The 25,110-nt window shown below is 34.0% G+C and overlaps 1 protein-coding gene across 1 annotated transcript in view; it reads right to left on the bottom strand.

The window, feature by feature from the left end:
* GPATCH8 (G-patch domain containing 8) overlaps window positions 1-24,658 on the bottom strand; it is a 108,272-nt gene extending 83,614 nt beyond the window's left edge. The window contains exon 1 of the mRNA XM_012548419.3: window positions 24,215-24,658. Coding sequence (XP_012403873.1) covers window positions 24,215-24,259 — 45 coding nt within the window. The 5' untranslated portion in view covers window positions 24,260-24,658. The remainder of the gene's footprint in view (window positions 1-24,214) is intronic.
* Between the last annotated feature and the right edge of the window lie 452 nt (window positions 24,659-25,110).

Here is a 25,110-nt window from a genome sequence, read left to right as displayed (position 1 = left end):
TGACATACAATTGGGCAAAATTACTTCTAATAATTTTGATTTTGCCTTCATTAGTAGTACACTCACGCTTTCATTTTTGACACTAGTGACTTTTTTTTTTATAAAACCAATTCCTACTTTTATTAACTCAATTATTTTATAAATTGAATTTTATTTATCCTTTAAATTTTAGGATTTCCAAATTTTGTTTAGTTGGAAATTTTTTATTTTATTTTTATCATCAGTGTCTTTGGTACAATTATTTATTGTTTCTATGACTTCTTTAATTGTCATTTTTTATTATTGTTCTATAAGAAATGACCAGCAGGATGAATACAGAGAGGCTTGGAGAGACATACATGAACTGATGCTAAGTGATATGAGCAGAATCAGGAGATCATTATATACTTCAACAATACTACATGAAGATTAATTCTGATGGACGTGGGTCTCTTCAACAATGAGAGCATCCACATCAGTTCCAATTGATCTGTAATGAACAGAACCAGCTACACCCAGAGAAAGAACATTGGGAAAGGAGCATGGACCACAACATAACATTTCCACTCTTTCTGTTATTGTTTGCTTGCATTTTTGTTTTTTTTCCCTCTCAGGTTATTTTCTTTCTAAATCCGATCTTTCTTGTGCAACAAGATAACTATAAATATGTATACATATGCTGTATTTAACATATACTTTAATATATTTAACATGTATGGGACTACCTGCCACCTCGGGGAGAGGGTGGAGGGAAGGAGGGAAAAAGTTGAAATAGAAGTTTTTGCAAGGGTCAATGTTGAAAAATTACCCATGTATGTTTTGTATATAAAAAGCTATAATAATTTTTTTAAAATGATAACATGTAACTTTTTGTTTTTAAGTATTCTTTCATCTTTATATAATCAAACCTTTCATTTTTGTCTTCAATATTTCTTTTATTTTTTGATGGAATGAAAAAAATTTCTTTCTCAAAAAAAATCCTGTCATTCTTTAAGATTAGGTTATTTAGTCTCTAATTTATGTTTCCATGGTTCCTAATTAAATAGAATTTTTATTGTATTATTATCTGTTAAGAGTTAATATTTCTGTTTTTCTGCATTAAACTGAAGTTTTTATGCCCCAATATATGGCCAATTTTTGTAGCGGTATCGTATACTGCTGAGAAAATTTTATATTCCTTTCTATTCTCATTCAGTTCTCTCCAGGTATCTATCATATTTTACTTATCTAAGATTATTCAAGTCCTTGATTTCTTTTTATTTTTTGTTAGATTTATCTAACAGAGATACAAGAGAATAAGGTTGAAGACCCCCCCCCCCCACTACGAGTTATGCTGTCTTATTTCCACCTATTTTTGTCATAATGGAGTTTCCCTCTTTATCTTTTTAAATTAAATCTATTTTTTGCTTTACCTTTTTTGAATTGATTACAGTCCCTTTTTTTGAATCAGCTGAAACATAAGGTCAAAATGTATACCCGACGTAGATATAAAAGGATAAAGCATAAAGTAAACTGGAAGAACAAAGAATATATTAGTTATCCAGATTTATGGATAGGAGTCATTTTTTTATAAATGGGAGAAAGCATTGTAAGATATAAAATAGATCATATTTATTAATTTAAAAAGGTTCTGTATAGATAATACCAATGTAGCCAAGATTAGAAGAAAAGTAGAAAATTGAGAGGGGGGGGGAGATATATTTATAGGCAGTTTCTTAAATAATGTCTCCTATCTCAAATATACAGAGAATACTTGTCAAATTAATAAGATTATTAGTCATTCCCTAACTGATAAATGGTCAAAGGATATGAAAAAGTATTTTTTTGGAAGAAATCAAAGCTCTATCTAGTCATTTTTAAGAAGCTCTAAATCTGATTAGAGAAATGCAACCTAAAATAATTCTGAGATTTTTTTATACCTATCAAAAATTGGCTAAAACGATAGAAAGGTTTAAGGGCATTGTATAATATAGGGGCTTTCCTAGATGTAAACAAACTGTTGCATGTACTGTAAGCTATGAAAACAAATTGAATAGTACCTTATGTAATCAAGTTATAACCACCTTTTTCCTGGACTTGGGCAAATAACTACTTTTATTTTGTTACTCAATAAAAAGCTACTTGCTCAAGGGAGGAAAGAAGCTGGAGCTAAAAGAGAAAATGATAAATGCTAGAGGTAGAAAATTGGGATACTAATACACTGTTGGTAAACTGGTAAACTGATTCAATCATTTAAAACCATACATACTCCTTGACTCAGCAATATCACTACTAGTTCTGCTTCCTAAGGTGATCAAGGAAAAAGAAAAAAATACGATTTACTCTAAAATTTTTATAGCAGTTCAATTTGTGGTGGCAAAGAAATGGAAATTAAAAGGATTGCCCACCTTGGGAATAGCTAAATGAGATATAGTATATGATTATGACTAAATATTACTGAGTTTTTAAAAATTATGAACAGGTTTATTTTAGAAAATCATGAAAAGACTTGCATGAAATTAATAAAGAGTGAAATGAGGAGCAGAACGTTGGACACCATAATAGCAATATTGTTAGAAGAATAACTGAATAAGTTTTTCTGAGTGTTATGAATTAAGTTATTCTGAGTATTACAAATATTGAAAGCAGACACAATCCACCTCCAGAGAAAGAACTGATAAAAAGTATGCATAGTATGATTTTATACACACACACACACACACACACACAGTGTCAAATGGTGGCATTCTCAATAATGTTGGATAGGGAGGGAGACAGTCTGAAATTTAAAATGTAAACACCCCCCCCCCAATTTAAATTCAATTAAAACAGAAAAAAAAAATCAACACTGGTAAAATCTGAATTCACTCACCTTTTCACACTTGTTCCTACTGGCATTTTGCCTAAAGGCAGGAAAAATGCTTCACCATCAAGGCTAAACTGATCAAAGAATTTATTACATTTAAAAGCTTTCAATATTGTTTTCCTTTATATTATCATGATTCACAAACACAAGTTAGTGAAGCTCCCAAACAAATATTTTATAAAATAATGTACAAAAACCACATATCATCAATATTGGTTTTTCCAACAAAGTAAAAAAAAAAAAAAAAAGTCAAAACAACACAGTTGGTAACTTTTTCCCTTTTATTCATTGGAAAAATCTAAAAACTGCTCAGTTTTCAGGCCAATAAAAAGTAGGTATGATTTGGGAGTCCATCTTTTTGGTTAATAAATTTCTTCTATAATTATCTTTGTATATATTTGAAAAAATAAAAAAGTCATCAGCAATAAATAAATAAATAAAAAGCTTCTACATATCCCAGCTCTAATAAAGATAATAAAAATTGCCTTTTCAATCGTATTTAACCAAATGTGAAATTTTATTATACTTTTATCATTATATTATGGGTGCTACAAAAATATCAACTAGGGAATTCCATATCTCACCTGAAACCTGTCAATTCCTTGCTATATCCACAATATGTAAACCTAAACTTTGTTTTAAATGTAAGCTCTCCTAAGTTAGAAACCAAATATTAAATTTGCTTATTATTCTTTAAGTATCTACATCATATACTCCAAGTGTTAAAAATTTTAACCTTGTTTTCATCTGGAGCATTCCAATACTGTGCATTTAGTACAATAAACACAGGTGGTTAGAGTTCCAAAGTAAAATGGACAATTCATTTTTTATAAATAGAAAATCATTACTGCCTCTTTTGGTAATCACTGCAATATCAAATCAATGGATTCTTTCAGTATTCATGTAGTAGTCACTTATAATTCTACTTACTGTAAGGATCTAAGAATTAACATTCACAATGTTAAATAGCAATATTAAAATGAAACTTTATTGTCAGATTCTTACACTGAGTAAGATAAACAGTACTGTAATGATTCATTTTAAAAAATCTTAAAACTTGGAAATTACTTATTAATATGAAGCTGGAATTCATTTTCATGAATAAACTGTAAGAAATTTATTAAGCCACACATATGGGCAAACACAAGAAATGTACAATAGTTCTTATACTGATGATGCTATATTACTAAATCACTTCATAACTTTTCCAAAAAGTGTCTGTTCTCCAAAAATGACAAAGGCAGCAGTCTTTTTTCTTTATATCCTCAGAATTACAAAATAAACAGAAATGAACACATCTAAGCTTACCTCTACAGAATATTCAAATTAATATTTCATAAAAATGTTTAAATATTTGTGATAAATTTTGCTTTTAGATGAAATGTCATACATTCATGTCTGAAAATGTAGATGAATCCATTGTTAAATGATATAACCTGACATAAAAATATAGAAATCATAGTAAGAATGAACTTTAAATATCTTTTAATCCAAACATCTTATTTTATAGATTTAAAAAAAAATGTATGGATCAGAACATCTAAGAAAATAGAGGAATACCTACCAAGCCTCAGTCTTGGATCACTCCCACCATCGTCTACCACTTTTATTTTTAATCAAGTGCATTTGAATTAAGATGAAGAAAATCATTCAATCATTCTGATTTGGTCTACTACAAATTTATTTTACACAACCTCAATTAAGACCTTCAGTGATACTAGGCAATTCTACTATACTTCCTTTATCAATTCACTATTATCACCTTCTGTAGCCCAGCTTCTTAAAATTGTGGCTCATGACCCCATATGAAGTCTCATAACTGAATGTGGGGGGTCACAAAATTAAGATTTATTATCAGTAAATGTTTGGCTTTTATACCTATTTTATATATCTATATACTAGAGGTCACAAAAAATGTCTTGGGAGAAAAGAAATTGCAACTGGGAAAAGTTTAGTAAGTTCTGCTCTACAGCTGTTCTAAATTTTTTCTTCTATTCTCTAACCTCTCATAGCTCCTCCACCACCTAATATTTTACAAAAAAAAAAAAAAAAAAAAAAAAAAAAAAGTCATTTGTTTTGAGTTCCTTCTTCCCTCTTCCTCATCTCATTCAATTGCCTTCAACTACTATATCCTCCTTCATCCCTGTCTTATGTGAAGAGATGCTCTTGTTCCTTAACAAAGCTAGCCTTTCTACCTGCACAAGCAAACCCATTCCATTCTACCTTCTCCAAAAGATTTCTTCCTCTATAATCCTCCTCCTTTCACTTATTTTATATCCCTGTCTTGTCTATTTGCTACCTCCTACAAACATGCTCATGTCTTCCTCCCTGCTCAAAAATCCTCATTTGATCCTTTCTTACCTCCCATTAACTTAAAATCCTCTCTCTTTTGTGCTTTGTGGTTAAAACTCCTAAAAAAGATTACCTACAGTAGGCATCAATCACTATTTTTCTTCTCATTCTTCTTAACTCTTTATAACCCAATATGTGGCCTCATCATTCCAAAAATAGTTCTCACCAGTTTCTAATGAGCTCTTAAATAACAAATCCAATGGCAATCCTTTCTTGACTTTTCTGCAGATTTTGACACCATTACTGCATTTCTTTTATACTCTCTTAGATTTTCGGGACATTACTCTTTCTGGTTCTCCTTTTACTACCTATAAGACTTTTCTTTCTAAGTCTCCTTTCCTGAATTCTCATCCACATCACATCCTCTAATCTTATGTGTCCCACAGGGTTCTGTCCTGAGACCTCTTCTTTTCACCCTCTACATTGCTTCACTTGATGATCTCATCAACTCCCATGGATTTAATTACCAATTCTATGCTGATGATTCTCAAATTTATCTATCCTGATTCTATTTATCTACTAACCTCCAATTTTGCATCTTCGACTTCTCAAACTATATACCAATTAGATGGCAGATAGCCAAAATGATTTTAATAAAGTTCCTTCAAAAAAGGAGTTTCTAAGTAATAGTGGCAAAGAGAGAAATTTTGGAAATGGCAACAGGGAGAAAGAATGTCATATTTCAATTATCCTCTCATGGAGATAGAGGTGAGTGAAGGTACAGTTGGTGTTTGAAGAGTATGGTCAGAGATGCTGGGTTATGGAGGAAAAGAAGTGGTCAAGTCTCAGTTTAAGTAATTGGAAGGATCATAGGAAAATACTACAGAAGTCAGTTTCCCCCCATCAGCATAGGAAACTGCCCAGGACCTAGGCTTGAGTTACAATGCCTACTATTCCTTCTAAAAGACTTGAGAGAAGGGGTAGGAAGTGTTTAGTTCTTTATCATTTCATTTCCCATGTCCCAATCTTAAAACATCTCTGGTTCCTCCACATGGTATGATTTTGAGGCACTGTACCAAATGTTTGTACAGCAGGATCTTAATGTCTCTTTTACTCTTTACACTATTCCTCTCCTACTAGAATCATCTTTGAGTCATTTGTTTATTAAGTTTATTATTACCTAAGATCATTTTATTATTTAGCAGTTATACTGCCAGGTAGAGTACTCTAGTTTTCAAAAATTAAAAGAGAAATGAAGCTGTGTGTGGAGGCAGAAAGAGGAACCAGGAATCCATGAACTAATAATACAGGGTATGGAAACAGATAGCATCTGAAAGTTGTCATTCATTGTTGGGTCATTATCTAGAGATGACTGAGAAGGGGGCCTGTACCTAGGGATGGCAAAGATAAGGGCAATCAGGTTTTACAAACCCTAGCTATATCTTAAGCAAAGAAATCCAGAAGCAAATAACAGGTCTTGAGGCTCTGACACCAGTTCCAATTTCCAGCTATTTGAAGTCTAAATTACCAAGAATTGCCAAGGCAATAATCAGATCAAAGGAAAAGCCCATAGTTTTGTCACTATGAATCTACAAAACTACCTGCAAGCTGATAGCAGTTTGAATCCAACAGCACTGTCTAATGAATTCTCCCCCATCAAGGACATGTCAAGGTGCTTGCCCAGATTCAAACCTGGGTAAAGATGAACAGTTAAGACCAGGAAAACAGCACATTTCACTATGATCACATCATTGGTGGAGTCCTGAAAGCTTGCAGGTCCCCAGTATGAGCTATCCCTGAGACACTGGAATAACACAACAATGAATAAAATATGAAAAAACATAAGGAGGGGCAGCTAGGTGGCGCAGTGGATAGAGCACCAGCCCTGAAGTCAGGAGGACCTGAGTTCAAATTTAACCTCAGACACTTAACACTTCCTGGTTGTGTGACTCTGGGCAAATCACTTAACCCCAATTGCCTCAGGAAAAAAAAACAACAACACACATAAGGAGCCATGAGGACTTTTCCATCAGAAGTACTAAAATAAAAGTCCAAAGTCATGAAGTAGACTGGAAAAGCAAATAAACAACAACAAAAAACCATTGTAAAAGGATATTATGGTGTCACAGAAGTTCAAGACAGAAACCCAGAAGAGAATGACTCCAAATATCCAAAGCATAACCTCATGGAAAAACCAAAGCTTGGAAAACATCCAAACAGATTTGTTGGAAGAGATAAAGCGACAGTTTTTAAGAAAAGAGCTAAAAAATAATATTTAAAACCAACTGAGACTGATAATGGGGGAGGGATGAAAACAGAAAGAATAACTTAGAATAAGATATTTTCCAAGAAAATAACTCTCTGAAAATTAAAAATGACCACAATGAAAGCTAATAATTTGTAAGGCATCAAGAAATTAAGAATTTCACAAGACTGAAGGAAAAAAAACCCAAAAAAACCAGAAGATCTAAGTATCTCATGGCAAAATCAACTGACCTGAAAAATGACTGAGAGATTCTCTAACAATTAATGAACTATCTGAAAGCCATGACTAAAATTCAAGCCTAGTTATACATCCTATTTCAAAGAATGATAAGAGAAAACTGCTCAGATCTTTTAAAAGCTACAGGGAAAAAAAATGGAAACAGAATTCATTGATCATTTCCTGAAAGAAAACCCCAAGAACACTATAGTCAAGATCCAGAAAGAATTCAAGTCTGAGGTCACATAACATTTGGCAACTACCACTTACAAAGAAGCAGAGAGCTGAAATATGATATTCAAAAAGGCAAAAGATCTAGACTTACACCCAAGAATAACCATTTTTCTTAGCAAGAGTATAATACTACAGGGTGGGAAATGAACCTTTAATGAAATAAGACTTCTAAACAGGGATGTAGTAGTAAATATCTAAAATGGGTTGAAAGGGTTTTTTTGAGGAATTTGAGGTAAGGATTGGTGTGGGGAGGGGCATATTTGCATCACACACTTTTAATATGAAACATTAACATTTTCTCCATCATTTAAGTTTATACAATCAATGAAACAATAAATCAAGCCCTAATAATGTAACATTTGCCAAAGTCCAAGGTGTAAGTGCTCACGTTGACAATTTAAAAATCAGTTCTTACAAAGTAGTAAGAACTGACTCTAGCCTTCCTAATGAAACTTAAAATCTGAACCACAAACACATAAATCAAAAGAAACCTAAATAGGTAAATATTATTTGCTCATATATATATTTCATATAGCAGGGAAATGGGAGAGAAAAAGTGGAATAAGAAGAAAGAGGGTAGATTAAAGGAAGAATTAGAAGCAAAACAAAAGCAATTTCATTGTATAACAATGAAAAAGAACAGCAGACTGGATAAGAAATTAGAATTGAAAAATATGTAGTTTACATGAAACAATCAAAATAGACACACAGAGTTAAAATAAGGGGCTAAATGAGAATTTATATTCTAGCTTCAGTAAAAAAAAAAATGATGGGGTAATAATCATGATCCAGAATATAAGAAAAACAGACCTAATTAAAACAGATAAACAAGGAAACTACACTTTGCTGAAAGGCACCATATCCAATTAATAGCAATATTGAACATGGGTGCACCAAATGGCATAACATCTAAATTCTTAAAAGAAAAGCTAAAAAAAAAAAAAAAAAAAAAGGAAAAAAAAAAAAAAGAAAAAAAAGAAAAGCTAGATAAGTTATAGGAGGGAATAGACAGTAAAACTTTTAATAGGATAGTTCTCAATTTAACCCCTTTTGCCCTAGATAAATCTAATTTTAAAAAAGAAATGAATTTAATCATTTAAATTTTATTTTTAGGTTTTTCTACCATCTTGAGCTTCTTGGATAAAGCAAGGAAAAAACTGACCACAATTCCTTACAAACATATATTGTTGAGTAAAATATTCCTGCATTGGTATCTTTAAGGGTATACATTGGCCAAGGTGGAGAGGGCACGTGATTTTTTTTTTTTTTGCTTCCTTATGTATAATGTATATCTTATCCGGTCCATTAGTCAACCTATTTCTTACCTTGGATCAAATAGGTTGATTTTTTTTAAATTTAATAAAGAAATGGGGCAAATCCAGTTGTGTGACCTTGACTAATAACTCAGTCAGCCTGAGTTTCAGTTACATCATCTTTATTCAAATTGTTACTGTGTTCTCCTAGATTTGGAAGTTCTTTTCAATGATACATATGACAACCCATATATGCCTGTTTATCCCGTGCCATTCTTACTCATCTTCTCCCACAAGTTAGACAGGAGCATCTCACTCCCTTTTTCCTGAGATCACCAACCAGAACACCAATAATACATTCTGCCTATCTACTTGTCATTGCTTACTTTTACTACATGATTAACCCATCTTCCCTTCCCATTATATACAAACTGTTCCTTAATGACATCTTTTACTCCTGTTTTTCAGAATTGCTCACTGGTTTTATGTTGCAGCCTATTCTTTCACCATATACGTCTACCGTGCCTTCTGTGTGGAATTCATTTTTAATTTTTCAAAGATAGCTGCCCTGTCTCAAAACTATTCATAAACACCAGTAGAATCTTGGTAGTATTAAAAATATGGACTTTGCTTTCATGGGAAACTTAGGGTCATTTGTATTTTATATTTTGTAATTTTTCAAAGGCAATTCAATACATTTTCTTCCTTCTGCTAAACAGGGTTCTTTCACCTATATAAATACTAATGTACAAGTTCTACAGAAATGTTTCAAATGGTCCTCAATCCTATATGGAAGCACTGACAGGAAAAAAAAAAAAAAGAGTCAAATGATGCTAAGAAAATAGTTTTAGACTCTCAAATAAACTTTAATTTCACTAATGCTTCTTTGAATATGAGCTCCTTGTCCAATGATTTAAGTATACATATGGTTAAAAGGCAATCATATCAATCTTGGCATTGTTGCTATTAAACTTCCCATTTCTCCTACCAAAAAAGGAAGGAGCAAAATTAAAGGATAGCTTACAGTTAATCTTGGAGATGCAAAGTAAGGAATCTTGGAAATGCAAAATAAGGAATAAGTCACTTTCACTGTACAAAAGAAAAAAGAAATTTCATTTCATTGGAGGTTTGGTCATGACTATTGCAACAGTAATGGCAATTACAAAAAAAAACACTATGAAAATAAATTGCATGCTGTAAAGTTACCCATACATATAACCTGTAAATAAGACTATTAAAATTAAAAAAAAAAAATAAAGAAAATAAATTGCAGGAGTTTATGGCCCATATCAGTGAGAATAGAGGTAGATATCAATTCTACAAAAAATTTTATAAATTTCAAATGAACATACTTCACCTATAAAATAAGGATAACAATTCTTCCAACATATACTTCATAGGATAGTTGTGAGCAAAGAGTTTTGCAAACTTTAAAGGACTATATGAGTTATCACATAACACCTTGACATTTCTTGGCACCCTCAAATGCAACTTAATTCCTATATCTATGCCATTCCCTAAATTTTGATCACTACTCTCTATTCTCTTCAGCCCAAATCACTGACTCCACTTTGATTTCATTGAATTTACATCTCAATATTTTGTAACTAGTCCTAATTCTCTTCTTCTATGCTATTATCTATTGCCTCCCATATCAGAAATGATCTCACCCAATGATTTTCATCTATCTAAATCTTCTCTTTCTTCAAGGTGCAGCTTGAACCACCACCATAATGCTTTCCTTATTCATTAAGAGTGATCTCTCTTTCCTAAAATATATTTCTTAATAATAGATTTTTTACTTTCAAAAATATATATGCAACGATATTTTTCAACATTTACCCCTGCAAAACCTTGTGCTCCAATTTTTTTTCCTTTCCTTCCTCCCACCTTCTCCTCTAGATGACAAGTTAACTCAATATATGTTAAACATGTGCAATTCTATACCTATTTCCACATTTATCATGCTGCACAAGAAAAGAGGGGAGGAAATGAGGGGGAAAAAAGCAAGCAAACAACAAAAAAAATGTGAAAGTACTATGCTGTGATCCACATTGAGTCCTCTTTCTGAGTGCAGATGGCTCTCTCCATAACAAGTCTACTAAAATTGATAAGAGCTGCAACCACCAAAACTGATAATCATTATGTGATCACTTGCTTCTACTCACTTCACTTAGCCATCAGTTCATGCAAGTCTCTCCAGGCCTCTCTAAAATCCTCCTCCTGATTGTTCCTTACCGAACAATAATATTCCATAAACATTCACATACCATACTTTATTCAGCCACTCTCCAACTGATGGGCATCCATTCAGTTTCTAGTTCCTTGCCACTACAAAGAGGGCTACCACAAACATGTTTGCACAAATGGGTCCTTTTCCCTTTTTTGTGATCTCTTTGGGATAGAGGTGCAAAAGAGACACTACTGGATCAAAGGGTATGGACAACTTAATAGTCTTTTGAGCATAGTTCCACATTGTTTTCCAGAATAGTTGGATTAGTTCATAACTCCACCAACAATGTATTATTGTCCCAGTTTTCCCACATCCTGTCCAACACTTATTATATTTTCCTTTCATCTTAACCAATCTGAGAAGTGTAGTTGTTTCTCAGAGTTACCTTAATTTTCATTTCTCTGATCAATAGTGATTTAGAGCATAATATGACTAGAAATAGTTTTAATTTCTTCATCTAAAAATTGTCTCTTCAATATCCTTTGACCATTTATTAACTGGAGAATGGTTTGTATTCTTTTCCTAAAATCTTTTATACAACAGTGGACCTTTCTTGTAAAATTTAGTACCTGACATATTATTACTATGTGTATTTATTTTATTAGAATATTAAACCTTTTAAGACTCTCTTAAATAATTTTCATATTCCCACAAACTAATATAACACACTGAGCATAGGAATTGCATAACAAATACTTGCTAAACTAAATACAATATGGTTTTGCATTCATTGTAATGTCCCCTTTTAAGAAATTCCAAGAACTTTCACATATTTGTACTTATCTCCAACAAAATAACATTTTTATTATTAAAACTTTTTATCATCAAAATATATACATAATTTCCAACATTTACCCTTGCAAAACTTTATGTTCCAAATTTTTTTCCCTTTCCTCCTCCCATATTTCCTCCCTTAGATGGCAAGTAATTCAGTATGTCAAATATGTTCAATTTTTCCATACATATTTCCCCAACTATGCTGTACAAGAAAAATCAGATCAAAAAGAAAAAAATGAGAGAGAAAACAAAATGCAAGCAAACAACAACAAGTGAGATCCTGTCAGAAATGACATTAACAAGTAGCAGAAATTATTGGAAATTTTGAGTACAACTCTCCAAAAATTGCAAAAAACTAAGTTTTTCAAGGAAAATAAAAGTAAAAATAAAAAGCAAGAAAGAGTAGTATTGTGAATTTACTCCAATAGAAATCTAATTATATAATATAGTATGCACAATCAAAATCAAATCTTGAGTTGAACTCAATCATCCTCCATCAGAATCAGTAAAGACTCAAGTCACAGATGAGTTTGTATTATGTTTGATATGCTGAAATGTGAAGTGTTTAAACAAATTTTGTGTGTAATTTGAAAGTAGCATTGTATCTATATTTTTAACAGTACTCATTTTGCCATTTTTTGCTAAGCACAAAATAAGAAGGAAAAAAAAAACCTGTTTAAATCTATTAAGACTGATCATAGGTAAAACACCATTTGAAATTCTCAGCAATTAAAATTTAAATTTAGTTGTCTTAAATATTTTGTCTTTTTTAAGTGAAATAATATTCCCTTGTGATGACCGCGTATTTTAAAATCAGCCAGAGTCGGAATTCAGGTTAAGGGAAAATCTTCAATCTTTATTCTCAGTAGAGATGAAGAAGGATCAGAGGTGAATGGGGGGATCGAGATAGCAATGTGTGCAGCTGAGTTAAGAAGTCAGCCAGACCAGAAGCCAGCCAGCCTTCTCTTCCCGCTCCTCTGCCTCTACCCACCAAAATCATCATTTCCTATACAACACATCAGGACTTGCACAAAGAGTGGGCGGGGGACATTCTTTCTCCAAGCATATATATTAATAGAGTATGGTCCAATTACTCTTTAGCCTCACATGCTTGGGACCTCAGTGCATCAACTCGAGCTTCAGCCCATTACATTCTCTCATAATAAATAGATAATAAAGCTGGAAGAATAAATTCAGTGGAGCAGCTGAAACTAAAAGCAAAGTCAAAACAAACAGTTTATATAACAGAAATATAAAGTAAAAAAGGTAAAATCCAGAAAATATGATTTTTTTATATTGGTCACTGGGATTTGTGAATGTTACTGATGGAACTACTGTGCTACACACTAGGAGATAAAGGATGGAGAAACCAGTCTGCAATCTCAAATAGGTCACATTCTAATGGAAGAAACAATATGCAAACAACTATGTAGTAAAAAGGTACAAACAAAATAAAATAGAAGTAATCTCAGAGAGAATATACTAAGATTATGACTAGGATCTTCTTTTAGAAAGTGGGACATTAGGTGAGACTTCAAGGAAGCCAGGAGATAGAGATAAATAGGAAAAAGTTCCAGATATGGAATAGTGAAAATTCCCAGAATTGGGAGTTCTTTATTCAAGGATCATAAAGGAGACCAGGATTACTGGATTGCATAGTAACACAGGGGAGTAAGATATAAGAAGACTACTAGAAAGGAGGAAGCAATCCATGTTATGACTTATTTTTTTAAATCAGGATTTTATATTTGATACTGGAAATCACAGGAGTTGGGGAGACCAAGAATAGAGGATAGGCATGCGTGATATGATCAGACCTCCTTCTTGCATTTTAAGAAGATCAATTTAACAAATGAGTAGTAGGAGACTTGAGGTGGGGATATCAATCATCAGGCTACTATAATTGTTCAGACCTGAGATGAAACAACAGGACTTGGCAACTGGTAGGGGGGGGAGGGGTAAAAGGGTTTGAAGAATGTGGGCAGAGAGCAGTAAGAAATCAAAGAATTGAGGCTGACATCCTAGGTTGCAAATTTAAGTAAATGGAAGGATTACATGAAAGTTAGAAGAAGGTAAATTTAGAAGGAAACAGTTTTGGACAAGTTGAATTTAAGATAACTATAGGACATACATTTCAAGATGTCCAACAGGTAGTATGAGATGTAAAAATGAAAGCCAGCAAAAGATTAGAGTAGGACAATTATACCTGAGTATTATCTACATAATGGTAACTGAATCCAATTACTGTCTATTAACAAAAAACATTAACAAATTTTTCTTAAAATAGGATGCTAAAAGAAGTATCTGAACCTGATAATCTTATGTCCTGGCTTTGAATAAATAGCATTTTCTAATTTACCAAAAAAAGTAATACAAAACCTACTACTATTATTCATAATATCTTATTTATATAAAACCATAGTCTTCTAGTTATAATAAAAACAAAGTGATTGGTGACTTAATTACGAGTAGTAATATCAAAGACATTTTAAGGAACTTTTTGCACCAAAAAACAAGTCTACTAGGACATGATTATGGTTTGTTATACATGTAACAATTATAAAAGCATCGATAAGTATGCTATACTATTGCTGTTTTATGTTTAAGATACTTGGGTATTGTAAAAAAATGGTGATAAATTCTTAATTTTATTTGGCTAAAATATGATTAACATATGCAATTTCATGAAAAGGAAGGAAATTTTTTTCCACAAAAGGGGGAGGATTGTTATGTCAAGTTTATAACCATTGATTAAAAGGTAAGACAAATGTTTTCTTTTAAAGAGGCTATTAAAAGCTGGCAACCGTCTAAAAATAATGTACTGGCTCTTTTTCCCCCTGGTGTATACCAGCTTCTTATTCACAGCAGGATTGCTACCAATTTTTGTGGGCTTTTAACAGTTCTGAAAAATCAGAGGTCAAAGTTATAGTAATCAGGTCATATCAATAAAAACTGGCCCATATTTTCTTTACGTCAAGATATCCACAGTAAACTGCAATGACTGAGCAGAACCCACCACACTTAGCCTTGGGACTAGGATATATCCTTCCTTGATGAAGCCTGAGATGTCTGGTATTTGTTTTTCTCACATTCAATCATTATTCCTTGGATTTTTATGTTGTTTTATTTTGCTTTTACTATATTTGTGTCTTTTCTTCTCCTTTAGTACTACCTTCTTGAATATCAGAACTGACCGGTAACAGTCTTTTAAGTTATTTATGTCATGAAAAATTTATAAAAGACTTTCAAGAGTCTTATCCCCAAGGCTTATAAAATATTATGGAAGCAATAGCCATGTAAATTAGGCTATTTTCCCTTAAAATGTAATTAAACCATCCTCTAGATTTGATTGGTTCAGGGTAGGTATTAAAGGATCAAGGGCATAATGGGTAAAATGCCAAACCTGGAATCAGGAAGATTTGCCTTCCTGAATTCAAATGTGGCCTCAAACATGTGTGACCCTGGCCAAATCACTTAACCCTATTAGACGCACTTTCCTCCTTTGTAAAGTAAACTGGAGAAGAAAATGGCAAACCACTCCAGTATCCAAATGGGGTTTCAAAGAGTTATACATGACTAAAAGAAATGAAAAACAACTACTAAAAGATCAGCCTACTAATAACACTTCCTGGTACCTTGGTACAGATTCAGGCACACTTTGATGCTTAGCAGTAGAACAACTCTCCTAGAAGCAGGAGAACTTTGCTCATTTGAATCACCTCAGAATGCCTCAATAACATCTTTAATATCCTTCTACTACTAAGTAAATCTTGTTAATTGTTGAATGATCTATGAGTGTCCCCTTTTGTCCTAATATTGGACATAAATTACTAAGAAACTGATCTGAGGTTCAATCCAGAACAGACGGTGATGGGCTGAACTAGACTGCCAGAGATTCTTTACAATTCTCAAGTTTTGTTATTTTTATGCTCTTGTAATCCTAGCTAAACCATTGATTTAGTATAACCTTGAGACCTAGGATAGTAACTGACTAGTATACCTGCCATTATTCAGTAATCTCCAAGTTCTTCTGATTACATGTATCAGCAAAAAAAAATCTGGGGGCATATACCCTTAAAGTATATATTTATGTATTTATAAATTATGTACATATACTGATTAATTAAAAAGAATGTATATTATGGAAATTATGCCAAAAAAGAAAATTTTAAAGGATGAGATAAAGATGAAATATTTCATCCTAGAGCCAACTGGGAGCCATTAGAGCTGATCAAATAGAAAAGCAATATGTCAGTGGTCTTTAGGAAAATCACTTCAGCAGTTCTATAGAATATGTAGAGGCATTTTAGGGAAAGAGACCAATTAGGAGAATAGGACAACAATCCAGGTGATTGGATGATAAGGACCACTTATCTAAAGTGGTAGCTGAAGGAAGACAGATGGGAGAACTCTGGAGATAAAAACTATGAAATTTTGCAACTGATTTTTAGGTGTAGGAGGTGAGGAAGGAGTCAAAGATGACAATGAAATAGTCAACCTTGGAACTAGAAGTATAGTTGTGCCTTTGATAATAATGATAAAGTTTGCAAGGAAGGTGGGTTTGAGAGGGAAAGAAAAAGTAGTAAGATCTTCAATCTATCATAATCGATACATACTTGCTTATCCTTTGGGATCTATTTTATCCTACACCAAGTGAAAAGTGGGAAGCTAATTTTCTTTTTCATCAGTCAATGCCCCAGAACTTTGATGAAATGATGTGGAAGGGGGTATTTTCCCAAGTGTACCGGTGTAGTGGCTGCTGTAGGTGTCCAGAGGCATCAACAGGGCACAGAAGGGAAAACTGGTGGTATGCACAGGGAAGGAAGAGCCCGAGTGATGTAGAATAAAAGTAAATTTATTACATATAACGATGTACACCTAAGGCACTGTGCTAAGAGGTGGGCATACAAACAAAGCAAAAAGTATTCTATGCCCTTTAAGAGCTCACAATCTAATTGAGGAAGACAACTTGCAAACAACTATATACAGGAAAAGCTGAAAATCATCAACAAAGGAAAGGCACTAAAATTAAGAGGGGATGAGCAAAACTTCCCACAAGTGAGAAACCAGGAGGCAGAGATGAGGGAGAACATTTCAAGTCCAGGAGACAACCAATAAAAAATACCCAGAGTCAAAAATTTGGAACTCAAAACTGAAAGAAAAAAAAAGTTTAAAAATTGTCTTAAAAAGTAATTGGAAGAAAATAACTATAACTATAAATATATTCTATTTATCTTAAGAGAGTGTCTTGTTCAAGGACCAACAAGGAAGCCAGCATCAGTGAATCTGGGGCAAGTGGGTGGAGGAGTGGAAGGAAGTAACTCTTCTACAGTAAAAAAAAATCTAAACAAACAAACAAACAAAAACCCAACTTGTTTCCCAATGCAGCCCTAACTTCCAATCCCACCTAGAGAACTATCCTATATAATAAATCTTTTTATTATTTTTCAAAATATACACATGGACAATTCTTCAACATTAGCCCTTGCAGAAGCCGGTGTCCTAATTTTCCCCAACTTCCCCCATGCCCTCTCCCAGATGGCAAGTAGTCCAATATATGTTAAATCCAATATATACATATATATTTTTACAATTAACGGGTCACACAAGAGAAAAAGTGAAGCAAAATAAAATGCAAGCAAACAACAACAAAAGAAGTGAAAATGCTATGCTGTGAAGCACCCTCAGTTCCTACAACCCTCTCCCTTGGTGTAGATGGCTCTCTTCATCAAAGATCATTGGAACTGGCCTCAATCATCTCACTGTTGAAGAGAGCCTCATCCATCAGAACTGATAGTCGTATAATTTCGTTGTTCCCATGTATAATGATCTCCTGATTCTGCTCATATAATAAATCTTAAAAAGAAAAAATAGGTCAATAAAACTACATAAGACATCAAAATAGTCCTATATTACAATTGCCATATTCTAAATGCACAGTTCCCTCCCACCTGGAGGGAAAGGGAAAGAGGAATGTGTTTTTTCCTATCTTTTCTTTCAGGACAAGTTTGGTAATTAACATTTCACTACACTGAGTTTCAATTGTTTTGCTTATTGCTATTCTTTCTACTTGGGTTATAAAATTTAAAGTCTTAGAGAGTTGCCCAGGGGCAAAGAGTAGTTAACTGACTGATCCAAAACTACAAAGCCACCCAATTCTTCTTCATTCCTAGATCAGCACTTCATGTCTAATCCAGAACTTCTTAAATTTTTTTTTTTGGTATCAAAGCCCCTTTATGTGCTTAATAATTACTGCGGAATCCCAAGGGTTTTTGTTTATATAGATTTAGTTTTTTATATTTACCATATAAGAAATTAAAACATTTTTAATGGATTCATTTTTTAAATAATTAAGTCCATTATATGTTAATAAAAATAACTCACTTTTATAAAAATATATCACTATATTAAAAAAAAATTATTGACAACAGAGGCATTGTTTTACCTATACTTGCAAATCTCTTTGATGTCTGGCTTAATAAAAGACTTCTTATCTGCATTCTATCTGATGCAATGTATATTGTTTTAGTTGAAATATATAAGAACGCCCACCCTTACTGATATATAGTTGGAAAAGGAAAGAATATTTTAATAAGCAAATATATTCATATTATGAAAAGTTTTTACTTTGAAGATCCTCGATAGGGTGTCAGGAAACCCCAGACTATACTTAAGAGAACCATCACCTACTTCATAATGTCTCTTGACAAATTAATATGGTAATAAAGAATCCCACAAGTAAATTTATGCAAAATTATTGGTGATGTTTTTATTACACTTATAGATAATGTGTTCTTGGGAAATTTTATATTAAAAATATACTATTACTAATCTTCGGATAACAAACTCCCTTCACTGAGCACCAGCACCTCTTCTGAAAGTCTTAAGAGAACTGAATGAAGCACTGAAAAAAATGAAGTAACTTGCCCAGAGTTAGTTGGTATGTGTCAGAGGCCAAACTTAAACCCTGATCTTCTTAACTTTTGAAACCAGCTCTCTCTATTAAATGAGGATTACGTCCATTTTTTTTTTCAACAAAACTAGGTAAGCAATTCATAAATTCTTAAATGCATCAATAATTCTAATGATCAATCTATAAATTAAAATAGGAGGAAGACATCATATATCTTCTATGAACCTTATAATATAGGCTAGCCAAGCCTCTGAAGAACAAAAATAAACAGACCTAGAGAAAAAGGATAATGTAAAATAATAAGTTATATGTCCTCTATCAATGACTTTTGACTTTTAAAGTTTCCCTTCCATATTTTGTTAAATCAATTCCAGTTACATAATTACATATGTATTTGTGCATATGAGCTACAAAAATATAGAGGATGACTCAATAAGATCCCTTATCTATGTGTAGGTAGAGTGGATAGAGCACTGGATTTGGAGTCAGGAAGTCCTAAGTTTAAATATGACCTCAGGTACTTTTGCTTAGCTATGTGACCTTGAGCAAGTCATTTAACCTATCTGCCTCAGTTTCTTCAACTGTAAAATAAGGATACTACCTATTTCACAGGGTTATTGTAAAGATCAAATTAAATATTTGTAAAGCATCTAGCATAAAGCACCATATAAACATTAGCTTTTATTATTAATATTGTAATTTTAGAAGACCACATATTTTTAAGTTAATTATGCACATGAATCCTTAAAATGGACTTTAAATACTGATGCACAAAACAAAACTAGCTAAACCTCCCGGCAACAAAGTGGGGTTAATAAGCAAGGCAAAAGTTTTTATTTCTATTATGGAATATTACTGTTCTGTAAGAAATGACCAACAGGATGATTTCAGAAAGGCCTGGAGAGACTTACACGAACTGATGCTGAGTGAAATGAGCAGGACCAGGAGATCATTATATACTTCAACAATACTAGATGATGACCAGTTCTGATGGATCAGGCCATCCTCAGCAACAAGATCAACCAAATCATTTCTAATGGAGCAGTAATGAACTGAACCAGCTATACCCAGAAAAAGAACTCTGGGGGATGACTAAAAACCATTACATTGAATTCCCAATCCCTATATTTATGCACACCTGCATTTTTGATTTCCTTCACAAGCTAATTGTACAATAATTCAGAGTCTGATTCTTTTTGTACAGCAAAATAATGTTTTGGTCATGTATACTTATTATGTATCTAAGTTATATTTTAATATATTTAACATCTACTGGTCATCCTGCCATTTAGGGAGGGGTGGGGGTAAGAGGTGAAAATTGGAACAAGAGGTTTGGCAATTGTTAATGCTGTAAAGTTACCCATGTATATATCCTGTAAATAAAAGGCTATTAAATTAAAAAAAAAAAAAAAAAAAAAAAAAAAAAAAGTTTTTATTTCTCAACTTAAATTAAATGGCATAATACTATAACAGTGAAATAATCAGCTTGTGGGGAGCAGCTAGGTGGCGCAGTTGATATACAATGCCAGACCTGAAAGCAAATAGACCCATTTTTCTGATTTCAAATCTGGCCTCAGATTTAATAGTTGCGTGACCCTGGGCAAATCGCTTAACTCTGTTTGCCTTAGTTTCCTCATCTGTAAAATGAATACAAGAGTAGCAAATCATTCCAGTATCTTTGCCAAGAAAAATCCAAATGGGGTCACTAAAAGCTGGATATTACCGAAAAATTACTGAAGAACAATCACCTTATTAAACTGCGACCAATACAAATAAAGTTTTGTTCAGCTGGAACTTACTGGGCAAGGAAAATTCCAATGTTGTTACAGATGGCATAAAAAGAGTAACAAAATGTGTCCACTGTACCTGGTACTTTGGGTTATCTTTTGGCTGCTGCAAAACTTTCAAAACATAGTTTTAAAAACAATATTCATTCATCTCTTCTTTTTCTCTTATTTTTCCTTCACAATACTTACAGAATTCTCAAATGGACCTGATTAGAAAAACCAGATTTCTCAAAACACACTAAGTGACTTAAATATGAAAAATGTTTTAAAGACACTATAAGTAGATTTTCTTTTTGTATTATTTCTAGGGTCATTTCCCCTTTTCCAATAACCTTAAATCAAAGAATTACATCATAAATAAAAGCCAATCAATTGTGATCCAGCCATTCTGAAGAGCTTCTTGGAACTATATACAAAGGGCTATAAAACTGTGCATACATACCCTTTTACTCAGCAATACCACCCTTTAATCCAGCAATACCACTATTAAATCTGTACCCCCAAAGACATCACAGGAAAAGAAAAAGAACCTATATGATAAAAAAAAAAAAAAAAAAAAAATTTGGAGCAACTCTTTTTGTGGTGGGAAATAATTGGGAATTTGGGCAAGATTTCCATCAACTAGGAAACGGCAGAACAAGTATATGATTTTAATGGGATACTATAGTTCTAAAAGAAATGGCAAGTAGGATACTTTCAGAAAAACCCAGAATTACATAAATTAATGCAAAGTGAAGTGAGCAGAACCAGGAGAATACAGCATACAGTAATAGCAACAATCAACTGTGAATGACAAAAAAGATCAACACAATGATAAAGGATTAGATAAAAAGTGCTATACACCTTCAGAGAAAAGAAATGCAAATTTAAACATATTTTCTTTTTGTTTTTTCTGGTTTGTGTTTTCTTTGTAACAAAGCCAATATGGAAATATGTTTTGCATAACTTTACATACATAATCTACGTCAAATTGCATGCCTTCTCAAGAAGGGTTGGAAAGGAGAGAATTCAGACCTCAAAATTTTAAAAAACAATTTCAAAACTTTACATGTAATTGAGGAGAAAACTGGAGGGAAAAAGTCAATCAACATTTTCCACTGAAAATACTCACCAAAAGTTGATTTTTAGTTCTCCTTTGAAAAGTTAAAATTTTACTAAATATGTAATAAGAATATAAACTACAATTCTTCAAAACATTTTTTAAGATGAATTCTACTCTGTGTTTCAGAATGATATGAATGACAGATACAATGTGCTGACTATATTTATTTGTTAGGAAAAAAACTTATTAGGGAAAGTTGGTAGTTTAAATGACAGATGGAAAGACAGGAAGAAAAGAACAAAAACAGCAGAGAGACAGACAAGGGAGACCATTTTGTTACTCTCATGTCAAATTTAATATACACTTTAAAAAATTGAATGCAAAATAGGTGAAGTTTCATACACACACATATATTTATACTCTTTTCTGTTCACTGCATATTGAAACACCAATGTGTGCCAATGTTTCTCAAGTTCTTATTAAAAAACAAAATTAGCGATATTTTACAAGAATCTTTTAATTGGAACTTTAGTATAACATTATTATAATAATCAATAAAAATGTTTTGAGTAGTACTCTCTATTACCCCATACCTGTTAAGACAGCAGACTACAGAAAAAATTTTTCCTGGATAAAAGTTGATCTAGTAGAAAATAAACTTAACAGATAGTTGATTGATAACCATGTCTCTAGATAAATAAATACTAAATCTACCTTATTGGGATTAAAATGATTTAGCATAAATATGACTAAACAATAAAAGCACCATCTTATTCTCATACTGGATTCTTAACTGTAATCTAAATACCTTTCCCAGTTTTTTTTTCCCAAATCATAACATTCATACTAATTTTCACTACTTAAAATCATTTACATGACATTTTGTCCTCTCTATTCTGAAAAAAGGGTCTGCTGAGATTCTGAGTTTGGTCATCACAAATATTGACCCTTTAAAAAATTTTTTTCCCTCAATATTCAACTTATATGACAATTTGCAATATGGTTAGATAACCTTGAATTCTCCTCTGAAAAGCACTTCAAAACCCTCAACATTTTTTTTCAAAAAACCTTAACATTATTTGATTGAGACTCCTAACAGAGACTAAGAATAAACAACACAATAATCATTTGGTTGCTTTAAACCATCTCAAACTTCTTTGAACCCACATTATACCCCTAAATCACCTTGTGCTGCAGCCAGAGAGCACATGACTGCAAGGATTGTCAATATTCCCCAAGTTCCATTCTTGGTCCCTCTGATGACGACTGTGCTAAAGTTCCAATAATTTCTGCTGGTCTGTAATCCCCCTTCACTTTACAACCCAATTGGAAATAACTTGCATCCCCTTCCTCTGACTATGGAAAGTAGCAAAGGAGGATATCCGGGCTGCTCTAGGTAAGACCTTGCAGAAGGATGAAAATTTGAATCCCAGTGTTCTTCCCTGACCCAAATTACTGTTGCCAGGGTGTGCAGCAGTAATGCAGGGTTCTTTGGGTTGGATCTGGTTTCCTTTTAAGACTCCGAAGGTACACTTTTCCACCCAATAATCAATGGACCTCGCCTCAATTCCTTTCATTCTCCAAGATTCCCAAGGTGACTGATAAAAAACCTCCAGAGTAAGGCAATTCCAAACAGGTAAGGATGGGTTTCTAATTAATTGTTTTTTTTTTCCCCATCGAGAGACTTCATCCTACCCAGCTGACATTTTCCTCCCTAGATTTATACTTTGCAACTAGGAAAAAAGAAGTTAAAAATAAAATAATTTCAGTCTTGAGTGAGTTAGCAAGAACTTGTCAATCCCGTCGTCACCGGGACTAGCCGGGGCTGTCCAAGGACGTGCGTGTTTCTCGAGGCCAATTAGCGGCCCCACAACAACCACAACAACAACAGTCACGGACAGGGTTGGAGGGGGCGGGAGGTGGGTAACGCTATCCATCCCGGAAAAGCTCCGGCCAGGGACAGCCACAAGCCTGAACAGCGGACCCATTTTCCAGGTAAGGAAATGGAAACTGTTAGGAAAACGAATTTTTTTCTTGTAGAAGAAGGCATTAAAAACGACCCCCCTCCCTTTTTTTTCCTGAGATTACCTCCCCCCGCCCGTTCCGGGGAAGAGAGGGCCCGGGAGGGAGCCCCCCGACACCGCCGCGGGCCTTCGCATGCAGCTCGGGAAGGGGAGGGCGCCCGGGCCCAGAGAAAGGGAAGCGGCCTCGCCTCAGGCAGGGGCGCCAGGCAGCCGGGGGCGGGAGGAAGGAGCGCTGGCTGCGAGGCCTGCAAGAGGAAGTCCCGGGGGGTCAGGCACGGCCGCCTCCAAAGGCCGGCGTGCTGGGGAAAGAACTGAAGAGTTCCAACTGCGCTGGCCCCGGTACCGCTGTTTACCTGGAAGTCGCGATCCTCGTTGAAGCGGGAGAAGCGATCCGCCATCTTGCCGCCGAGTAGCTCCTCTCCGGACGACGACGACGACGACGACGACGACGACGACGACGCAGGCTCGCTGCTCGCGCTCGCTCGCTCCCGCTTTCGCTCCTCCCCCTCCCTTTCCTTCTTCCCGGCTTCCCCCCACGCCGGCAGGTCGCGCGCTGGCGCGAGAGCGAGCTCGCGGGCTCCCGTCGCGACGGCACCGCCCGGATAAGAGCCCGGGGAGCTCCGGAGGCGCCGTCTGGCCTCCCCTGCCCTCCCTTGCCCTTAGCCGCCGAAGCTCCCCGCGCATGCGTGTTTACACTCAAGCGCGATAATTGCTCCTTGAGGGAAAGAGCGGAGGGGAGGAGTCGCGGCCAGTCGAAAGATGTCTTTACCTTCTTTTGTGTGTGTGCGCGTGCGTCCGGGCGTGCGTGTGTCCGCGGCTGCATATAAGTATAGACCTATACATAGCCCAGAAGTGTCCCAAATGTCTTAGTGCAGCTTTAAGTGATTAAAAATTAATTTTTACAAATTTTATTGATTGTTTCTGGATGATTAATATTATAGCGCTTAACATTGTGTGTGTGTACATCTCAAAAGCCTCGGTGTAATTTTAAGCTATTGTATATTCTTGTAATATCGTATGGTACGTGATACATATATTAAGTACGTTGTCATATTAAATATGTATGTCAATACATTAAATAAATGGCTTAAACTGCACTAAGTGTCTAGGGACATCACATATTCATATGCATTTAAGATGTCCCCAAAACCTTAGGATAGTTTTTAAACTTGTCAAGTTTAATAATAAATTATTTTTACAATATATAATGTTACATTTTATATAAATGTTAAATTGTGCATAATTTAAA

This window comes from Sarcophilus harrisii, chromosome 4 (assembly GCF_902635505.1).
Source record: "Sarcophilus harrisii chromosome 4, mSarHar1.11, whole genome shotgun sequence".
NCBI classification, from domain to species: Eukaryota; Metazoa; Chordata; class Mammalia; order Dasyuromorphia; family Dasyuridae; genus Sarcophilus; species Sarcophilus harrisii.
This window is presented reverse-complemented; position numbering and strand designations above follow the sequence as displayed.